This window comes from Rhododendron vialii, chromosome 9a, assembly GCF_030253575.1.
Source record: "Rhododendron vialii isolate Sample 1 chromosome 9a, ASM3025357v1".
Classification (NCBI taxonomy): Eukaryota; Viridiplantae; Streptophyta; class Magnoliopsida; order Ericales; family Ericaceae; genus Rhododendron; species Rhododendron vialii.
This window is the reverse complement of record NC_080565.1, coordinates 16,486,642-16,506,837: the sequence shown is the minus strand read 5'-3', so window position 1 is coordinate 16,506,837 and position 20,196 is coordinate 16,486,642. Positions and strand designations below refer to the sequence as shown.

The following is a 20,196-nucleotide window of genomic DNA, read 5'->3' as shown; positions in this document are numbered from 1 at the left end:
AGGTGGCTTCTAGGCCGGCTAGAAGTTATATTCCATGCTAAGCTGTTTTTCAGTTATGGCTCCAACAAGTGTGGCCGACAACTTTCTGAGCCAGTCAGAACTTTTCCTAGAAACACCGTGCAGTATACCTCAAGACAACATACGATGTAGTAAAATATACTACACTGTACGGTTTAGTAAGTATCCCGTTCAGTGTTCCAGGCCCAATTATGGGTTTTGGCCGGCTTTTTGGGCTTTTCTGGCTTTTTAGTCCATGGGAGTCCACATTCAAGCTCTCGAAGATATCGTTTCCTTTATTTCATCATCGGGGAATTTAAAGAACCTTCGAGGTCCAAATTGGGGTGTCTACAATATACTAGTGATTGCCCATGCCTGAAGACATGATGCAACGCATTGTGAATGCAACCAAAATAAAATATCAACTTCCCAATAGAGGAAAAGGATGAATCCAAATGTTTCCCACCCTATCAATGAACCCGGCTTCTTTGTTATCGTTTTAAACCCCATCAACGAACCAAACTTCTCCTCTAGAAAATTATTTGTACCTAATGGAATCAATTTCCCAAGAGAGGAAAAGGATGATTCCAATGTCAAATCCACATTCAACAGTTAGTCAATCTCCCCCCTCACTCTAGCCCATGACACACCGTTGGGTCCTGATGATCTCCACCTTTCCTCCACAACATACTTATACCAATCTTGATATATCCAAATATAGATATATACGTGGGCTTAATTTGTGGAATTTGATTGAGGGGAGAGATAGTTCCCATAAAAATAGGCTATGATTTGATTTGGTTTATCCATTCAAATCCCCCCCTCACTCTAGCCTAGGACACACTGTTGAATTAGCTTAGAAAGCTAAAGACCATTGGATTTATGTAGCACATAAGATTCAAAAACCGTTCCCCTTATTATATATATATATATATATATATATATATATATATATATATATATATATATAATTATCAACTATTTTTCCCTATAAAGAAATTAAAGATCAAAAAAGAAAAGATTATTTAGCAAGACAAAAAGAAAATCACAATAAGAATACTACAACACGAACAACCTTTTGCGAGGAAAATTAGTGAGGAAATTTTATTTTGTCGCTAAAGAATGACTATTTGCGAGGAAAATCAAATTTCCTCACAGAATCCATTTGACAAGGTAATAACAGGCGAGGAAAACAGTTTTTGTCGCCCAAAGATCGTTTACGGCGAGGAATTTACGTTTTCCTTGCAAAAGGAAATTTAAGGCGAGGAAAAAATTTTGTCGCTAATTTTTTCCCAACTTTTTGGCACCACTCAGGGGAAAAAACCTGATGGGTTGGCGGGACTCCGAATTTCCCTACAAGGGGAAAAATTACCTCTAAAATTACAATAGGGTTAAACGACGTCGTTTGGGAGGGGTTAAGTTCAATGAATTGGGAAATTCCAACACAATTCGTCTCTTCCCCTCTTCGCACATCTCTATCCCTCTCTCTCTCCGAAGTCAACAATGATTCTGAAGTCGACGTTATGAGCTCCACTCGCCGGAGAATATCAGGAATACAGGTATAATCCACTCCCTCTCTTATCCTATGCCAAGTTGGGTTTTTTCTTTTGTAGAAATCGTTTTGTTGGCCGATGATTCTGAAGTCGACGATATGGGTAGTGGGTTTTTTCTTTTTTAAAAATTGGTCTTCGTTGTTCTCCCTCTCTTATCCTGTGCCAAGGTGAGTTTTTTCTTTTGTAGAAATCGTTTTGTTGGGCGATGATACCAAAGTTGACGATATGGGTAGTGGGTTTTTTTCTTTTTTAAAAATTGGTCTTCGTTGTTCCTGATAGATCGGAGGTGGAACTAGTTTCAAAGAAGAAGTTTTGGCTGATTTGGGTACTGAAGAAACAATATTTTTTCTTTAAAACCTAAATTCCCAAAAAAGGGTGCCGATAGCTCTCTGTTATTGTTCTCAAGGGAGTTGGAACTAGCTGCAAAGAAGTTTAGGCCGATTTGGGTAATGAAGAAACAATTTTTTTTTGGTTTAAAACCCAAATCCCAAAAAAAAATGGGGCCAATCGCTTCGCTTCTCTTCAAACTCAACTATTGGGGGTCAGAACACACTGTCAGGGAACTATAAAATTGAACACTTCTAGGAATGAGTATTTTATTAGATATGTTTGTGCTATTGTTTTGTTTGTGTCATTCTCACAACTCTGTGGCTAAGGAATCTTCGAAGGAGGGACCACTAGAGTATAAACAAGTACCGGTAGTAATATTATGTTAGAAAATCGGCCCTTGTTGTCCACCATAAGTTATAATATATTACATGTTTAGTTTATTGCCTTTCAACTTTTCACTCCTGTTTCGTATTCTATTCATCTTTAGCCAAAGAAAAAAAGAAGAGGGTGTGATTTGGTTATGACTTTTGGACTCACCAATGCCCCTGCCATGTTCTGCACCCTCCCTGGCCATTTTGGCTATCGCTCTAATCAGAACCCTTGTATACGTTGGTAGGCTTTCGATATGTAACTAAAAAGTGACCTCTTTATATTTGTCGAAGAAAAGCTAACCAAGGTAATACAACTCCCACTCTTTGTCACCCTCCTTCTTTTCATAGTTATTAACTATAAGTTAGATATGCGTGTTTTGTAAATGAAAATACGGATAATATAAAAAGAAAGGGGCATAAAAAGAAAAGAGTTAAGAAAAAACTACGCAAACCTAACAAGTATTGCTTCTTAAAAAATATTTGCAACTCAATGTGTCTTTTATCGGAGAAGCAGAGGACTAAAGGATAAAAGTTCGGCGGAAAGGTTTACTCTCGAATATTTTATATGCTTCGGGGTAGGCTTTACTTTCTTGGATGGCAAATCTTGGACTTCAAACACTTCTCCTTCAGTGTGTTTTAACTAGGTTTGCAGTATTTTCTGTGTTATGGACGTTGGCGTGCATCAGTTTTTAACTTCAATTCTTGTTGTTTTGTCGCATTTAGTGGATTTTCTTCTCTAATTGCTTAGATGCCTGATCTTCTCTTTCACTAATTTGTGGTCTTAGCTTAGGAGAGCCCTCCTTATGGATGGTATAACTTGATAACTGAGGAGATGATTTTTCTTGTACACATGGGTAGCATGGTACTTTAAAATGATTTGGAAATTCACCAATAAAAAAGATCATGATTCCGCCTATTACTTCGAAGGACCTGTATTTAGAAAAAGGATTTAGGGAGACATGCATACCCATATCCATGTCTTTTTTATATTTATTTAAGGATAGGTACACGTACATAGAAAAACAGTAGGTTTCAAAGGTTAGAAAGTACAAATTTTTGCACATTGGGACTAATATTTGGTTTTTGGGTAGTTTTGAAATATGCTTGTGAAGGTTATAGGTGTGTAGGGTAGGATGGCGAGGGCAGGGGAGGTAGGAAGAGGTTAAAGAAGCAATGGGAGCTTATTGAGGTCAATTTACATTTAGTTAAAAACAGATGGTTGTATTGTAAAATAGCTAGTTTTGAAAAGCCAGGCATATATGAGAAAGAACAGGACAATAATAATTTATACTCATACCTGCCAACTGTCCAGCAGAGATCTCTTCCATAATCATGTCCCTAGCTATCTTTTGAAGCCCCTATTACTAATGCTAGTTGCCTGAATATAGCTGCATGTTGTCATTGCTCATACGGTGTTCAGTTGCTATATCTACGGTCCAGCAGCTGAACAGGTCTGTTACTGCTAAAGTTTAGTAGCTTGACAGCTTTGCTAGTTCTAGCTTCCTGTAAATGAGTTGAATCCTTGGCAATTGATGCTTGCTGCTGATTCTGTTTGATGTTGTTTGCTGCTGCTGCTGGCAGCAGACAACTGCTGTTCTGTGGTTGCTTATCGTCCTCTACTGTTGTTGTTTTGCTTGGTGTAGCTACTTTAAATGGTTGCTGCCTGTATTGAATGTAGCTAACTGTTATGACTGTGTTCCCTCGTCTACTGCTGTAGCTTTATGGTTGTCCTTTCTGTGTATTCCTTCTTTTGGCATGTGTTTCCGTCCCATCTCTAAGATGGAATTGAAACACGTGGATTTAAATTGGCCTAGCTATATAGTGTAGTTCCCAGAAGAACATGTTGAAGATCCCATCATTGAAGAAGGTCCTGAGTTTGATACACCCCCTGAAATTCCAACCTTTGATTCCTTCTCACATTCCAATATGCATACCCAAGGTTTCTCTTTTGACACCATTCCCCCATCAAAATGGTTGGATAAACTTTATGAGATTCATGCTTGGTGCACAGATGCTATGCTCTCTCCTAATGCTACACTCAGTGATGTTATTACTAAGTGTACAGCAAAATTTCTTGGCCGTCTCCGTCAATGGTTTTTAGCTCTCGGTGAGTACCGACAGCTACAACTTAAACAGCTGCCAACACTTGATCAATTCATTTCAGTCCTGCATACTGAGTTTCTTGGAGACCACAACAACACAAAGGAATTCGTTCGAGAAGAATATCTCAGCATGAAATGCTGTTCATTCAAAAGAAAAGATCTCGAGACTCACTATGATCGCATGTCTCAGAGATTTTATCTTCTCAACGGAATGGATGATGTCAATCTCAAGCAAGCTTTTCTCAATTCCCTTCCTGAACCATTGGGAAATGAAACAACAAGGCTCCTCCAGACAAAAGGATTGACGTTGAACTCAATCTCTCTTGGTGGTATTTACCAACACTCTTTGATTGCCTTGGAAAAACTGTGCAATCATCAGAAATTCCTCAGAACTCTTGAAGAACAGGGAAAACTTCTTGGCAAAGCTTGTGACCGACCCGACTTATCCATAAAGTGCAAAGACAAGAAGTGCACTTGCCGTCCTTCACATCGGAAGTCTAAACACTTTCAGAAATGGAAGTTTCAATCTCCTGGCAAGTTTTCAAAGTTTCCAAAATCTGGCAAGTTCCCACGCCGGAGAAAATGGAAATTTTTCAAGAAGAAAAAGTTCAGAGGGCAGCGAAAGTCTGATCGCTGCTACATATGCGGAAGGAAAGGGCACTATGCGAAACAGTGTCCCAACAAAGCAGCTAGAGACAAGATGATGAACTCTTTGACTCTCATTAATGATGATCTCGAAGATGCTGATGTCGAGTCCCTATTTTCCATCGAAGATGAAGCAACAGATGATGCCGTCCTGGCATTCACTTTTGATGATTCCTCTTCAGAATCAGATGATCTCTCTGATGAGTCTGATTCCTTCCCCTATGAAATCCAAACATTCGGTTTTCCAAATATCATGCTAGCTCAACCTTTAGCCAAGGTCCAGATCTTACTTGGAAAATATGAAAAACCTATACCAGTTATCGCTTTCTTTGATACTGGTGCAGCAGCCTCCATCCTCAACCCAGCAATTCTTCCCAGGTCCTACTGGCAGTCATGTTTCCGACCCTTTACAGCAGCCAATGGAGAAACTTTTGTCATCTCTCTCATTAGTAAGCCTATTATCATTCAACTCTTCCCTGGATACACCATAAAACACCAAGTCTATGGCTCTGATCTCCCAGGAAAAGATTTATTGTTAGGCTTTGATATTCTCCAAAATCTCAGCAAAGTTTCCTGGCTCAAAAAAGGTTTGAAATACAAAAACTATTTGTTACCCTGGACCACCCAACCAAATCTCTTTTCCATAGAAACTTTCTCCACCATTAAAGAAGCAATAATCCAAACTTCCTGTGCTGAATCCCATTCCCAGTTCCTCACCAAATGCTCTAACCCACTTTGGAAAAATCCAGAGTTCTTCATTTCTCTTCCCTTTAAGAAAAATGAAGACATTAATCCCACCAAAGCAACCCATCATGGAATGAACCCAGAACACTACCAGCTTGCTCTTCAAGAACTCCAGCAACTTCAATCAGAAGGTTTGATTGAGCCCACAACCTCTCAGTGGGCATGTGAAGCATTTTATGTCAACAAAAGAACAGAGCAGATAAGAGGAAAGCTTCGCCTGGTTATCAACTACCAGCCTCTTCATCATTTTTTGCAGGATAATAAGTTTCCTCTTCCTCGAAGAAGTGTTCTTTTTGCAAACCTGCCTAAAGCTCAGATTTTCTCAAAATTTGATTTAAAAGCAGGTTTCTGGCAACTTGGCATTCATCCCGATGATCGTCCCAAAACTGGATTCTGCATTCCAGATCACCACTTTCAGTGGACAGTCATGCCTTTTGGTCTCAAGACAGCTCCATCATTATTCCAAAAAGCCATGATTCGGGTATTTGCTCCTATATTATCCACAGCTCTTGTCTACATTGATGATATCTTACTCTTCTCCCCAGATATTGAATCCCATGCTGTCTTACTACAAATTTTCCATTCCCTTGTCCAAACCCATGGCATTATGCTCTCAGAAAAAAAGATGCTTTTGGCCCAACCAGAAATTGATTTTTTAGGGATGCATATCTCTAAAGGTCAATACACTCTCCAGCCTCATATAGCCTCCCAGCTTGACCACTTTTCAAATGAAAACCTCACAGTCAAACAAGTTCAGCAATTTCTAGGAATTGTTAACTATATGGCTGATTTCATCCCTAACCTTGCTCAATACCGTACCCCTCTCTCAGCTCTACTAAAGAAAATTCCTCCTCCCTGGTCAACCCATTGCACTAAAGCCGTCAAAGACCTCAAAACCTTAGCCAAAACCCTTCCACCATTAACCATACCTTCAGATGGGAAGAGAGTACTTCAGACAGATGCCTCTGATCTGTATTGGGGAGCAATTCTTTTGGAAGAAGATACAGAACAAAAGCGCAGAATTTGTGGTTACAAGAGTGGTGCTTTCTCTCCAGCAGAACTTCATTACCACTCCACTTACAAAGAAATTCTGGCAATCAAGAAGAGTATTGAAAAGTTTGAGTTTCATCTAATCGGTCATCATTTCCTCATTGAGACTGATATGATGAGCTTTCCCAACATGCTCAAGTTCAAACAGAAACACCTTCCAAAGGCACAGTTACTCAGATGGGCAAATTGGTTTTCCAATTGGAGTTTTGATGCTGTTCACATAAAAGGAAAAACAAATGTCCTCCCTGATTTTTAATCAAGGCTCAAAAAAGAAATCAACCAGTTTTCCAAACCAAAACCACATCCCTTTGTTCCTGGTTGTTTTCCCATGATTTCCTGTTTCCATCCGATCAATTTTCCTATCCACCTTCAGTGTCATCTTTTAGAGTTAACCCTCCTTTCTAGATGTGTTCAAATGTGTCAAAACCTTCAACATCTCTGTATTTTCAAGTATGGTCTTGATGAGTGTCCCATAAAAGGTCTACCTTTTCATCCCGTCTATCCTTTCCTTACCCCGTTTGAGATCTCTTACCATAATGTCTTTCATTTTAAGAAAGAAGCGTATCTCCTCTTATGGTATTTAGTTGATGTCTATACTATTAGCGTCTGTTTCAATAAGTCAGCTGTCTTGGTATACTTGGCACATGCAGCGTTCAGTCAGGTCCATCCTCCTGAAGATTACTTCCTGAAATTTCTCCTGCTCTTTGGAAGCATATCGTTCTGGCAACAGAAATTCAGAAGCACCCCCTGCAATCCAGATGAAGATCTTCAGTTTGCATTCTGGACAACTCGCAACAACAGGAGTTACCCTAATCCAGATGGTTCTATCACATGGCGAAAGGAATATCACACAATATTTCTTTCAACATATCCAGTGACTCAAGGATTGTGGATCAACAGTGGAAACTATCTTGTCATGACCCAAACAATGTGTTCTCTTAATGGATTGGCACTAACAGAGGTCCCCTCATCTCTCCTCCATTATGAGTCTGCAAATTGGAAATTCAATGATACTTATCCAGAAGAATGGCGCCAAAATATCCGCTATCTTTTAGATCAGTATCACCTCACAGACAGGACCGAAGACTTTTCTGGAAATAGTGAATCAGAGTAACACCAATATGTTCAAGCTAGCTGTCCCTTTGAGTACAATAAAGTTTCAGCCTTTTTCAGCAAGGGTGAAATTATTAGTGTTTACTATGCAGTGATGTAACTATTACCTTTTGTATTTACATTTACATGTCAATGGTGTAATAGTGTAATAGTAGTTTGTCTCTGACATTATTGTCCGTAAGTCTTTAAAGCTATAGTTGTAGGCTATAGGCTAGGCTAAATAGTTTATTGCAATTATATTGTTGTACTGTATAATGTCGTATGCAGTGATGAAAGCAGATGCCTTGGCTGCCTATATATAGCTGAGCTTCTCCCCGTTGTAACTCAAGTTAGTCACATGATAGTGCAAGTTAATAATATTCTCTCTCTTTTGTGATCCTATCCTACTTCGTGTTTGTACCCACTTTGTGTCTGAAAACTTGGTATCAGAGCCATGTCTTCCATTCTAGCTTAAACCCTCTTCTGGGAACTTCTTTTCCAAAACTACTTCAAATCTTTTCTAAAAGAAAAAACTTGAAGCGTATGCTCTGTGGTTGCCTTCACTGGATCCTCCACATCAGAAACTTCATCAACTATTTTGGTTAAAAGAATTTTGTATCAGTGGGTTAAAGTACCTTGAGACTTTTGGCTATTGAGCAGTGTGTCTCGGTTTATCTATCCTAGTATACAAAATTTTATTAATCAAAGTTGGTTGAAAATTTATACGTTGAAAAAAGGAAAAAGGTTTGTTGTACTGAGGGAAAGGAGAACCCAGAATTCTACTCTTAAAGATGAATCACCTGTTTACAACCCACTCCTCTGCTTCGTCATCCTTAGTCCCTTCATGTTCCTCTACCAGTAGAAATTCCTCATCTTCTTCTTCTAATCTTGAATATTTGTATGAGTTTGAATACCTACCTGATGATAGTAAGGTCCCTCTTACTGATCTCCCGTTCCTAAACCCTTATAATGCTTTTGTCAGACCTCAAACTTCTGTAAAAAAGACCGTCACCCAGCTTTTCTCCACAAAACGCCCAACCTCCGTAAAAGAGTATGTTCAAGCCTCTAAATTTGTTCAGTGCTTCATAGCAGCAACTGAAGCTGAACAACTTTTACCTTTGGAAATCCCAGTTGATTTGCCTCGTCTTTGGCAACAACAAGGATTTACTCATCTTCACTTTGGAGCAATCCGACTTGCTGTCACTTTCCATGGTAGAAAAGGTTTGCCTGTTACGTCCAGACTTGCTCTGGTCGATACCAGGTTTCTACAGTATCAGCACGCATGCATCGCTACGGTCCAAACCACTCTAAATGCCGGAACTGTAATTTTTACCTTCTACCCCAATTTCAACATGCCATTAGCAGATCCTCATCTGCTATCCGCCTTGAAGGTCCAAGTCCAAATTGGTGGTGCCTCCCAAATCTCCTCCACATATGCCGCAACCCTTCACTACCAAATGGCCTACCGTCTCCAAAACCATGCCTTTGACATGTCCTTACCATCCTCCACAGATGAAGCCCTTTTCCTCACCATAAACGCACCTCACCAAGCTTCTTGTGTCCATGTACCCCGACAAATTTCCCGACCTGAGCTTCTCAAGCTTCTCCCAGAATCTTGGGTTACAGCTTATGAGAAAAACCAAAACAAGCCCATACCTGTCCAAACATCCAACCCAACTTTCATCACCAAACCTGATGGTACCGTGGAAATTACTTTTCCAAAAGAAACCTCTGCCTCATCTTCAACCCATCCTGTTATTTTTCCTTCGAGAATTAACATGTTTGTAGATGGTTCTAGACCTGGCCCTCCAATTAAATATTTTGAACCCAGTGGCCTTCCAGTCTTCTATTTCAAAAATCCAGAAACAGGTCATTGTTATTTTGATACCTGTAACTGTGATGATTGTCTAGAAGATAGTCTCCTAGAAGATGACGAGGATTTTGAAGAACCATGTCCCATATGTCCTTCTTCACCTCCCACTCCTTGTAAATCTCCACCTCTTCCTCAACCTCCATCTGATGATGGTTCGTCGAGTCAACCGAGTGGATGTTTCATGTTCACCTCATCCCCTTCCTGGACAGAAGCAGATTTTCCTCCTTTGGAATTTCATAATTCCCAAGAAAGAACAACCCATCGGCATAAAATTCCAGACTCTACTACCATTCTCCCTGATGGTAGTACCAAAGCAGTGTCAGCAGCAGAAGCAGCAATAAATTGGCAGTCAGCAAATTCTCTGGCCCAGAACAAAATTCTTCAGAGAATTGCTAACTCCCAGCAAAATTTGGAGAATGCAGTTCATAAGAAGTTATCAACCCTGGAACTTCTTATCAGAGATTTGCAGCAGAAAATTCAGAATGTTCACCAGGAACTTCTCCAGATGGCCTATGCCAACCAAGCATTTTCAGCAGCCTTTTACCACAAGGATGCTGAAATGAAGCATCTCAAGAACCAACTTCATTCTCTCCAAGCTCAGCAGAATTTTCAACAAAAAAGCCCATTTGATATGTTCACATCTTCTTCTCAACAAAGCTTGTTTGGGTATCCTCAAATGTCTCAACCCTTACCTATAAATCCTACTTCAATATTTGGTGAGTCCAATATCTTTGGAAGCTCATCAGCTTTTCTTCCTCCACCAAAAAGACCATCTCCACCAAAACTTCCTTTCCTAAAACCCCAGATAAAACCTGTCCAGCCTTCAACAACTCCGACTCCACCAATTCCATCTCCACCATCTACATCGACATCTGCTCCAACTACTTCCACTCCCTCCAAACCATCTGACCCAAATTCCAAATCACCTCAGCTAATGGTTCAACCAACATCTAACCCTGCTAAAAATCCAAAGGTCAACACGATTGACCGGTGACACGTAAAGCCACTGTTCAAAGTACCTTGTTCGGCTATGAGAGAGCCGAACAAAAGGAGAACCCCCCCCCCCCAAAAAAAAGGAATGGTCCAAATAATTGATAAAAGACCAGTTACATGTGAAGTAACTGGTCCAGGCCCTCTGTTCGGCAACGAGATGGCCGAACAAGGAAAGAGCTCCAAATCGATTGTTGGAGTTTGAGGAACATTCTGGAAAGATCCAGAAATGTTGGTATTCCGTTAAGGAATAAGATCCCGAGAATATAGGATCTAAGAAAGATACCCAATGAGAATGGATGTTCGGCTCTTTAAGGAAAAGAATCCTAAAAGGACTCTTTTCCATAAACTGATAAAGGAAACGAGAATCCTTGATGTCATGGGTTTCCTATACGAGTTAGGAATCCTATGGCAACAGGAATGCTTGGGCAACAAGCATACGCATATCTATAAATATGAGGTAAACCTAGAGGTAAAAGGTACGCAATACATTGCATTCTATTTGCTTTCCTATTGATAATTAGGGTTTGAATGCTAGTACGTGATACTAACAAAGGCATCGGAGGGCCTTTGCCACGAGAGGCAAAGGTGCACTCACTCCTTGTCTGTTTTGCAGGACAGGGGTTTCATTGACAAATTAGGGTTACGTTCAAGAGGCACGAGAAGCCGTTGCATTCCAGTGCTGTTTAAAGCACTACTTGAATTTATCCACCTACAACTGGCGCCGTCTGTGGGAAACGAAAGAGTTCCCTTTGAAATACGACCATGGTGGAAGTAGAGCCAGCAACGCCACACGACCCAAAGGATGTGTTAATTGGAGGAGGGGATAAGTCTCCACCCAGGGCTCCGAGAAAGCCCGACGGAGGACACAAAAGGACCACGAGTAAGGGCCACCCCCTTACTATCCACGGCAACTCCAGAAATAGAGATGGAGAGACGGCATCAAAGTCCACGAGAAGGACTAAATCCCATCGAGGGGATGAATCGATTGCACACTCCAGAAGTGTATTCCGTAGCGAAGACGTTCTTGATAAAAAGAGACGAGAAATTGAGGAGTATGCTCGTTTGATCAAAAAACGAGAACATGAAATCAGAGAACTAGAGAGAATCAGAGAACATCCGGAGGACTCTGGACTATCTCGAAGAAATTCTAGAGGCAGTGAATACGCTTTGGTACAGTACCAAAAGGCTCCTTCACGAGGAAGGAGGAGCAGAAGCAGAAGTCTGACCCCGAGGCGACGTAAAACTTCTCCAACGAAAAGGGAGGAGCAGGATCCGAACACCCGAGCGAAGGAGGGTATCTCCAAGAAAGAGGAGAAGCAGAGGTCGGAGTTCTACCCCCGAAGAAGAAGGGAGTAGAAAACATCATAGGGACAGGTACGAGAGACCTGATTCCGATTGGGAACGAACTAGATCCAAGAAAGGACCAGAGGATGAAGCCATGACTGCACGGGAAGTAGCACGGAGAGCACTGCAGAATATAGCATCCTCCCCTTTTGCAAAAAAGTTACAGGAGGCTAGATTGCCGACCAGGGTAAAGCACGGGACATTCATCCTCTATGAGACAGATACTGATCCCGTGGCCCATATACAGCATTATCAGCAAGCAATGTTTATGCATGAAGGGGATGATGCAATTATGTGCAAGATGTTCCTGTCGAGTTTGGGGAAGGTTGCTCTGTCCTGGTTCCACAAATTGGGCTCACGCTCCATCCGAACATGGGTGCAATTGGCCGAGGAATTCACTGCACGGTTCTTGACGAGCAGGAAAGCTCCCAAAACCTTTGAGAGTCTTTCTTTTATGAAACAAGGAGAGGACGAGCCGATCAGGACTTATGCAAAGAAGTACTGGGAGACCTTCAACGAAATTGAAGGATGTAGTGAAGAGTACGCAATAGCCACGTTCAAAACGGGTTTACCTGTTCGGGGGGAACTGCGTAAGTCTCTAAACATGAGTCCTGTGCAGACATTGGCAAAATTAATGGAGAGGATTGAGCAGCATGCCAGGAACGAGGATGACATCCTACGAGAGGATGGAAAGTTGGCCGCCGAGCAAGTAAAGGGGCCTACAAAGAAAGCTGACAAGCCAGAGCCCAAAACCTATCATGAAAGGAAAGATTATGGGCAGGCGAAGAAAGAGCAGTACAAGGATAAACAAGCCCCGGATCCCAAGTCATTCTTTTCAATAAACACGGTTTGGAAAGAGCCCATTTACAGGATTCTTTATCGAATAAAGAATCAACCATACTTCAAATGGCCCCCAACTCTTGGTGGGAATAAAGATGCAAAACGTGCTACGAACCAACACTGCAGTTACCATAAGGATTGGGGTCACATGACAGAGGACTGTGAGATGTTTAAACGACATCTTGATGATTTGGTCTCACGAGGTTACCTCAAAGAATTTATCCAAGAGGATTCCAAGGATAAAGACAAGGCAATGGAATTGGATTACGAACAAAATCCAAAAGGGATAATCCATATGATACATGGATTGGCCGAACCTTATACGAGAAATGAGGTGAGATTGCTTCAGAGACGAGTGAAACATGACCAGCATGTAATGCAGTTGGGGAAGAAAAGAGGTCGCAACGAAGGGGCAAGCAACGAGGGCATAGTTTTTACTGATGAAGATCTGGGAGGAGTCCAGGTACCTCACAATGATGCTTTGGTCATAACCCTACGAGTTGGGGAATATGATATGGAGAGAATCCTGGTAGATTCAGGGAGTTGCACCGAAGTGCTATACTACGATGCGTTCAAGAAACTGGGGCTCACACAAGAAGATTTGGTACAATCAGCAACTCCACTGGTCGGATTTGGAGCAGGAGCAGTTTGGCCGTTAGGCAAGGTAACTCTGCCTGTTCGGGCTGGGACAGTGGTGCTACGAACCGACTTCTTAGTGGTGGATGTACCGTCTTCCTATAACGTGATTATAGGAAGGACATGGTTGCACAAGATGAGGGCAATCTCTTCAACTTTCCATCAGATGGTAAAGTTCCCAGGGTCTAATGGGATTGAGCACATCAAAGGTAACCAAAAGATAGCTCAACAATGTTTGGTATCCATCATTAAAAGAGTCCATAATGCCCACCATATTAATACTATGGAAACTCCGGATCTGCCGACCATTGAGGATATCGGAAAAGACCCAACCGAAAGGGTGGTTGAGGATTTGAAGAAAACACTGATCAACGAGACTGATCCAGATAGGTATTTTCTAATTGGGGAATCACTGCCAGAAGAGGAAGAGAATGAACTGATTAGTTTTTTGAAAACTTATGTCGATGTATTTGCTTGGACACCAGAGGAGATGCCTGGGGTGAATGCAGATGTTATCTGCCATCATTTGAATATAGATCCACAGCATAAACCGGTCATTCAAAAGAAACGAAGGGCGGCTGTACAGCACGTTGACGCTGTAATTGAAGAAGTGGATCACTTGTTAGAAGCCAAGGCAATAAGGGAAGTTTATTATCCAGAGTGGCTATCAAATACTGTTGTCGTCAAGAAAAAGAACGAAAAATGGCGTGTATGTGTTGACTTCACAGATTTAAACAAGGCGTGTCCTAAAGACAGTTTTCCTCTTCCAAGGATTGACCAGTTGGTTGATGCAACAGTGGGATATGGACGGATGAGTTTTCTCGATGCATATCGAGGATACCATCAAATTGCAATGTTTGGACCAGATCAGGAGAAGACGTCTTTTATTACACCACGAGGGTTGTACTGTTATAATGTCATGCCTTTTGGATTGAAGAATGCAGGGGCAACGTATCAGAGACTGGCGACCATCATGTTTAGAAAATTGCTCGGCAAAACTATGGAGGTCTACATAGATGACATGGTGGTAAAGAGTAAATCTGGGCAAGGCCATATTACAGATTTAAGAGAAGCTTTCGAGATTTTGAGGAAGTACAAGTTGAAACTCAACGCCTCGAAGTGTGCGTTTGGAGTCGGCTCTGGAAAGTTTTTGGGCCATCTTGTAACTCTAAGGGGAATAGAGGCAAATCCCGACCAGATAAAGGCCTTACAAAATCTGGAAAGTCCTCGGACAACGAAAGAAGTCCAACGATTAACTGGGATGGCAGCAGCTCTTAATCGATTTATTAGCCGATCAAGTGACAAGTGCAGACCTTTCCTTCAGCTATTAAAGAAAAGGGAAGGGTTCGAATGGGGAGCAGAATGTAAACAAGCCTTTCAGGATCTAAAGGGATATTTGGCCTCTCCTCCCCTTCTTTCGACTCCAGAAACAGGTGAGTCTCTGATTTTATATCTAGCTGTTTCTGAGCATGCTGTAAGTGCAGTACTTTTAAGGGATAAGGGATCCGAGCAAATCCCAGTCTATTATGTGAGCAAAACTTTGTTAGATGCCGAAACAAGGTATTTGCCCCTCGAGAAATTGGTCCTAGCATTAAGGACAGCAACTAGAAAATTGCCACATTATTTCCAGAGCCATAAAGTTGTGGTTTACACTGAGTTCCCATTAAAATCATTGCTCCGAAAGGCAGATTTCTCGGGAAGGATCTCAACTTGGTCCGTTGAGTTGAGCCAATATGACATCGACTATCAGCCGCGCACAGCAATCAAAGGCCAGGTGTTGGCGGATTTTGTGGCAGAATTCTCACCTGCGGTTGCACCTCTGCCTCCTACGAGAAAGGAGTGTGAAGCAAAGTCTCCTGTAACGAAGAAACAGGCATTAGCCGAACAAGATCCCCTGGAATGGAAGCTGTTTGTTGATGGGTCAGCTTGCAACACCGGTTCGGGAATTAGAGTTGTGCTTTTACCCCCTGAAGGGTCAATGTTAGAATTATCTGTTCGGCTAGGGTTCAATGCATCAAATAATGTGGCAGAGTATGAGGCGCTTTTAGCTGGTTTGAGAAGTGCAAAAACCCTAAAAGCTGAACGAGTTAGGGTGTATTCTGATTCACAACTCGTAGTCCATCAACTGTCCGGGCAATATGAAACCCGGAGCGAGAAGATGGCGGCATATGTACAGGTGACCAGAGATCTGCTCGATACCTTCGAAAGGGTGTATATTGAACAGATAAGTTCTGGAAAGAATGCTCATGCAGATTCATTGGCATGGTTAGCTGCAGCTGTGCCATCTGAGTTTAAAAGAAAAATAGCTGTAGAGTATTTAACTGAGCCGAGCATTGGCAGAAGTGTAGAGATGGTCTTGGACGTGAACCAAGGACCAAGTTGGATGGACCCAATAGTGGAGTTTTTACGAGATGAAGTACTCCCTTTGGACAAAAAGGAGGCACATAAAATCAGGACAAAATCTGCTCGGTTCTGGTTATCCCCAGAGGGAAAACTATATAGGAAGTCTTTTACAGGACCCTACTTGCTTTGTGTGCATCCTGAGATGGTGCAAAAGTTCCTCCACGAAATTCACGAGGGAACTTGTGGAAGCCATGCTGGTGGTCGGTCCATAGCCCACCGAGCAATCACCCAAGGGTATTGGTGGCCGTACATGCAAGAAGATGCTAAGGTGTACGTAAAAATTTGTGAGAAGTGTCAGAAATTTTCACCAATGATTCGAACACCAGCCGAGGACCTGGTGCCGCTGACGAGTCCCTGGCCGTTTGCTCAATGGGGAATGGACATAGTGGGTCCACTACACAAGGCAACTGGAAATCGGAAATTTCTGCTAGTTGCGACAGATTATTTTACCAAATGGATTGAGGCAGAACCATTGGCTAAAATCACCGAACCTATGATAGAGAGGTTCGTATGGAAGAGCATCATTACTCGTTTTGGAGTCCCGTACTCATTGATTACAGACAATGGGTCTCAATTTCAGAAAAAGTTCAAAACTTTCTGTACCCAGTATGGGATAAAAAATTACTATTCAACTCCGGCCTACCCTCAAAGTAATGGCCAAGCAGAGGCATCTAACAAAACCATTCTTGATGGGATTAAGAAACGTTTGGATAAAGCAAAGGGGAAATGGCCTGATGAATTGCCATTGGTTCTATGGGCATACCGTACAACACCTAGGAGGTCTACGGGAGAGACCCCCTATTCTTTGGCGTATGGAACAGAGGCTGTTATTCCATTGGAGGTAGGTCTGCCGACCAACAGGACCAATTTGGTTGAAAGTGGAGGCAACGATCGAGCTTTGGAGATTGAATTAGATCTTGCCGAGGAGAGACGAGAACGGGCCCTAGTGCACTTGGCCTCGTACCAAGAGCAGTTAATCAAAGGCTACAACAAACATGTGCATCCACGGGAATTTAGTGTTGGGGACCTTGTGCTACGAAAGGTGCTCGGCAACACTAAAGTGGCTAATGAAGGAAAGTTGGGGGCCAATTGGGAGGGCCCATATCGAGTTACTGAGATTGTAGGCATTGGGGCTTATCGACTGGCAGACCTGGATGGGAACCCGGTGCCAAGGCCTTGGAATGTCCATAATTTGAGGAAGTTTTTTATATGAAAAATACTTTTTCTTTGTACACATCGTGATTGTGTGAGAGTTACGAATAAAACTCTCTTATGTTCTAGTTATGTTATTTTAGCTGCACGGGGTACGAATAACGCCCTCTTGAGCTCTATAGCTTATGAATAAAGTCGCCTTTTTTTATAACTATTGTTGTTTCTGGTATTTGTTTTAAATACGAATTACGAAGTAAAATTCCCTCATTCGTATTGGGGAGCAGGGTATATGACATCAATTTAAAGTACGTGACACTTAAACACAAGTTCGAAATACTTGTGTAAATTGAACACAAGTTCGAAATACTTGTGTAACTTTCAAACATTTAAGTACGTGAAACTTAAAAGTTTAAAGTACGTGAAACTTGAACTCTACGAGACTATGCAAAGCATATGAATACATGCATAAGCATACGAGAATATGCACAAAACTGTTCAAATCATACAACGAATGTGCACAGACTTAGAAGCATTCAAATATATGCATAAGTACGAAATACTTAAAGACAAGTACGAAATACTGTTAGAATGTTTTAAACACTTTGGCTAGGCCCAGAAACAGAAAGCCAAACATATTGTCACAATACAAAGACATATTCACTCATCTTCAGTCAGGTCTTGAACGGTTGTAGGAACAGTTGGAGGAGCTTCAGCTGCAGTTAGATTCTCATCTTCAAGTTGACCACCACTGGCTTCCTTTTGGCCAGAGTTGGTCATATCACTCTGAGGCTCCACTTCGGTAACAGGAGGCTCCGCTGTCTGCAAGACCTGTTCTTCATCTCCCTCTTCAACAATTTCCTCCTGATCACCAGCTGCTGCGCTTGGAAGCTCAATGTTGGTCCAAAGTGGAGATGACTCAGGAATCTCTGCTTTTTCAAGGCAGGCCCTCCAAGACGCCACCTAAACTTGATCCTGAATTCCAGGCATTTGGTTTGTGTAGCTCTCTGTGGCAACTTTGATTCCTTCGTTATATCCCTTTTCAAAGGCAGCCTTAGCTTCATTCTGGGACGTCTCGAGCTCCTTCAAAGTCTGGGCAAGACTGTCCTCAGTCCTCTTCAACTGTCCTTTCAGGCCATCTGCAACCCCCTGGGCCTGGTTCCTTTCTCTCTCAAGCCTGATGATGGTACGTTGGAGCTTGGAGTTTTCACTGACAAGTTTTGCTCGTTGGGGCTCTGATTGGCTAAGTTTTTGAGCCATGGCCACCATTTTTTGCATCACCTGGAAACATTCAAAACAATTGTGATAAACATAACTGTTAAGTTCTGTGTACACTATGATCACAAAAAGAAATTTTACCTTGGCGTTGTGGGACATGAAGGAACTGAGAAGATTGTCTGGAGACATTGCAACTTCTTTTTGCATGTCCCCAAGTAACAAAAAGGCCTGGGACAATGCAAGGGCAGTCCCTTCGGTCTCGACAGTGTCCCGAGCAGTGATAGCTCGGTTCCCATGAGAGAAGGAGGGAGCCCATATTGGAGCAGGAGACGAGGAGGAAGGTGGGGGTCTTTCTTGAGGCTGTTCCACCCGTTGACGTTTCTCTCTGTGGATGGCCTTGATTTCTTCTGGGGAAAAGCCAGGAGGAGCATCAGTCTGAGTCTGAGTACGGCGGCCACGACCTTGGCCACCTTGGCCCCGAGCAGCGCCACGACCTCGACCAGGTATGGTGAGAAGACTCCCTAAATCAATTGGCTGGTTCATTGCTGGAGGTGAAGGCGTGTAACCGCTGGAAGAAGAACTTGATGTGGGACTGGAGGCTTCTTCGGCAAGGGGAATTGGTTCGTCGGAGATTGGAGGTGTCCGAGAACGCCTTTCTTCGGGAACAGGTCTTGAAGGACCAGCCGCTGCAAGGTTGTCCGCTGCTCGGGTACGCCGATCAATAAACCCCCCGTATGACGCTTTGTAACTCAGCAGAACCTGAGCCGCTCTTGCTCGGCCAGCAAGGTAAGTCCCTTCGCCGTTGAAAGCAAGTGCTCGCTTGATATCAGCTACGTGCACTTGAGGGGTTATGATATTATAACCCCGGTTAATGTTCGAAGCTGCAGCCGAGCAAAGCATAAATAATTAGAAAGCACGAAAAAGCTTTTCCTATGAAAAAGGACAAGGATTTGAAATTAGGGGAAAGCACTAACGTGGGCTCCCGAATACATGAGGAGCGTGAAAACCAATCACTTGGCCGTCCTCATCTCTGGGTTCGAAGTTGCCCGTGACAATCAGGAAGTCGTCGTCATCCCCTCGAGCAGAGTCAGGGAGTTCAAGGACAAGCTTCTTCCTAGAATCCCTACTCTTTAAATAATATGTGAGGGCATCCCCGGTTCTAGAGATACTGTATAGGTGATGAATGTCGTATAAACCTAAAGAGGTCCCTAACATCTGATTTATGGTGTTGATGCCCATAACTACTCGGAAGAAGTTGGCAGAGACTTGCATTGGGGAAAGTCTATAAAACGCCAAAACTTGGCGAAGCAGAGGAGCCAAGGGGAATCTAACCCCGCCCTCAACAATGGCTACTACAGGAATGTGAAGAGTGTCGAAATCGAAACTCTCACGAAGGGCATCCTCAGGAGCCAATACAGTGGCTACATCGTCAGGAATCCCATATCGAGATCTGAAACTAGCCATGGCTTGAGGAGTATTACAGTGCCTTCGAAATCTACCCATTACCAGATAGGATTTTGGAATTCTACGAAGTGTAAAGCAATGGGGACAATGAAACCCTAAACTGCGGTTGAAAACAATCCACTGGAGAAATGGAGTTGTAAGAAGAAGAAATGATGACTTACGAGAATAGTCGATGGAATCCTTAAAAGAAGAGGTCTTGAGACGATGAACAGAGCTTCAATGGCGGGGGAACGCTTGAACAGTTTTTTCTTCTGCAGAGGGAGTCTAAGGGGAAGATTGGGGTGTTTTGAAAAATGGGACGAAAACCCAAAAATACCCTACAGCCAGGGTGGCGTAAGTGAAACGTCACCCCAGACGGCGTTTGAGTGTTCCGTTCCCCAAAAACACGCCTG

At 42.5% G+C, this 20,196-nt stretch overlaps 1 protein-coding gene across 2 annotated transcripts in view; it reads left to right on the top strand.

Moving 5' to 3' along the window:
• Window positions 1-1,457: 1,457 nt before the first annotated feature.
• LOC131301500 (uncharacterized) overlaps window positions 1,458-20,196 on the top strand; it is a 33,241-nt gene continuing 14,502 nt past the window's right edge. The window contains exon 1 of one of the 2 annotated variants that reach the window (XM_058327845.1): window positions 1,458-1,556. Coding sequence is in view for 1 of the 2 variants with exons in the window: in XM_058327843.1 (XP_058183826.1) it covers window positions 1,521-1,556 (36 nt within the window). In the remaining variant the exon portion in view is untranslated. The remainder of the gene's footprint in view (window positions 1,557-20,196) is intronic. The other variant, XM_058327843.1, reaches the window with a different exon arrangement.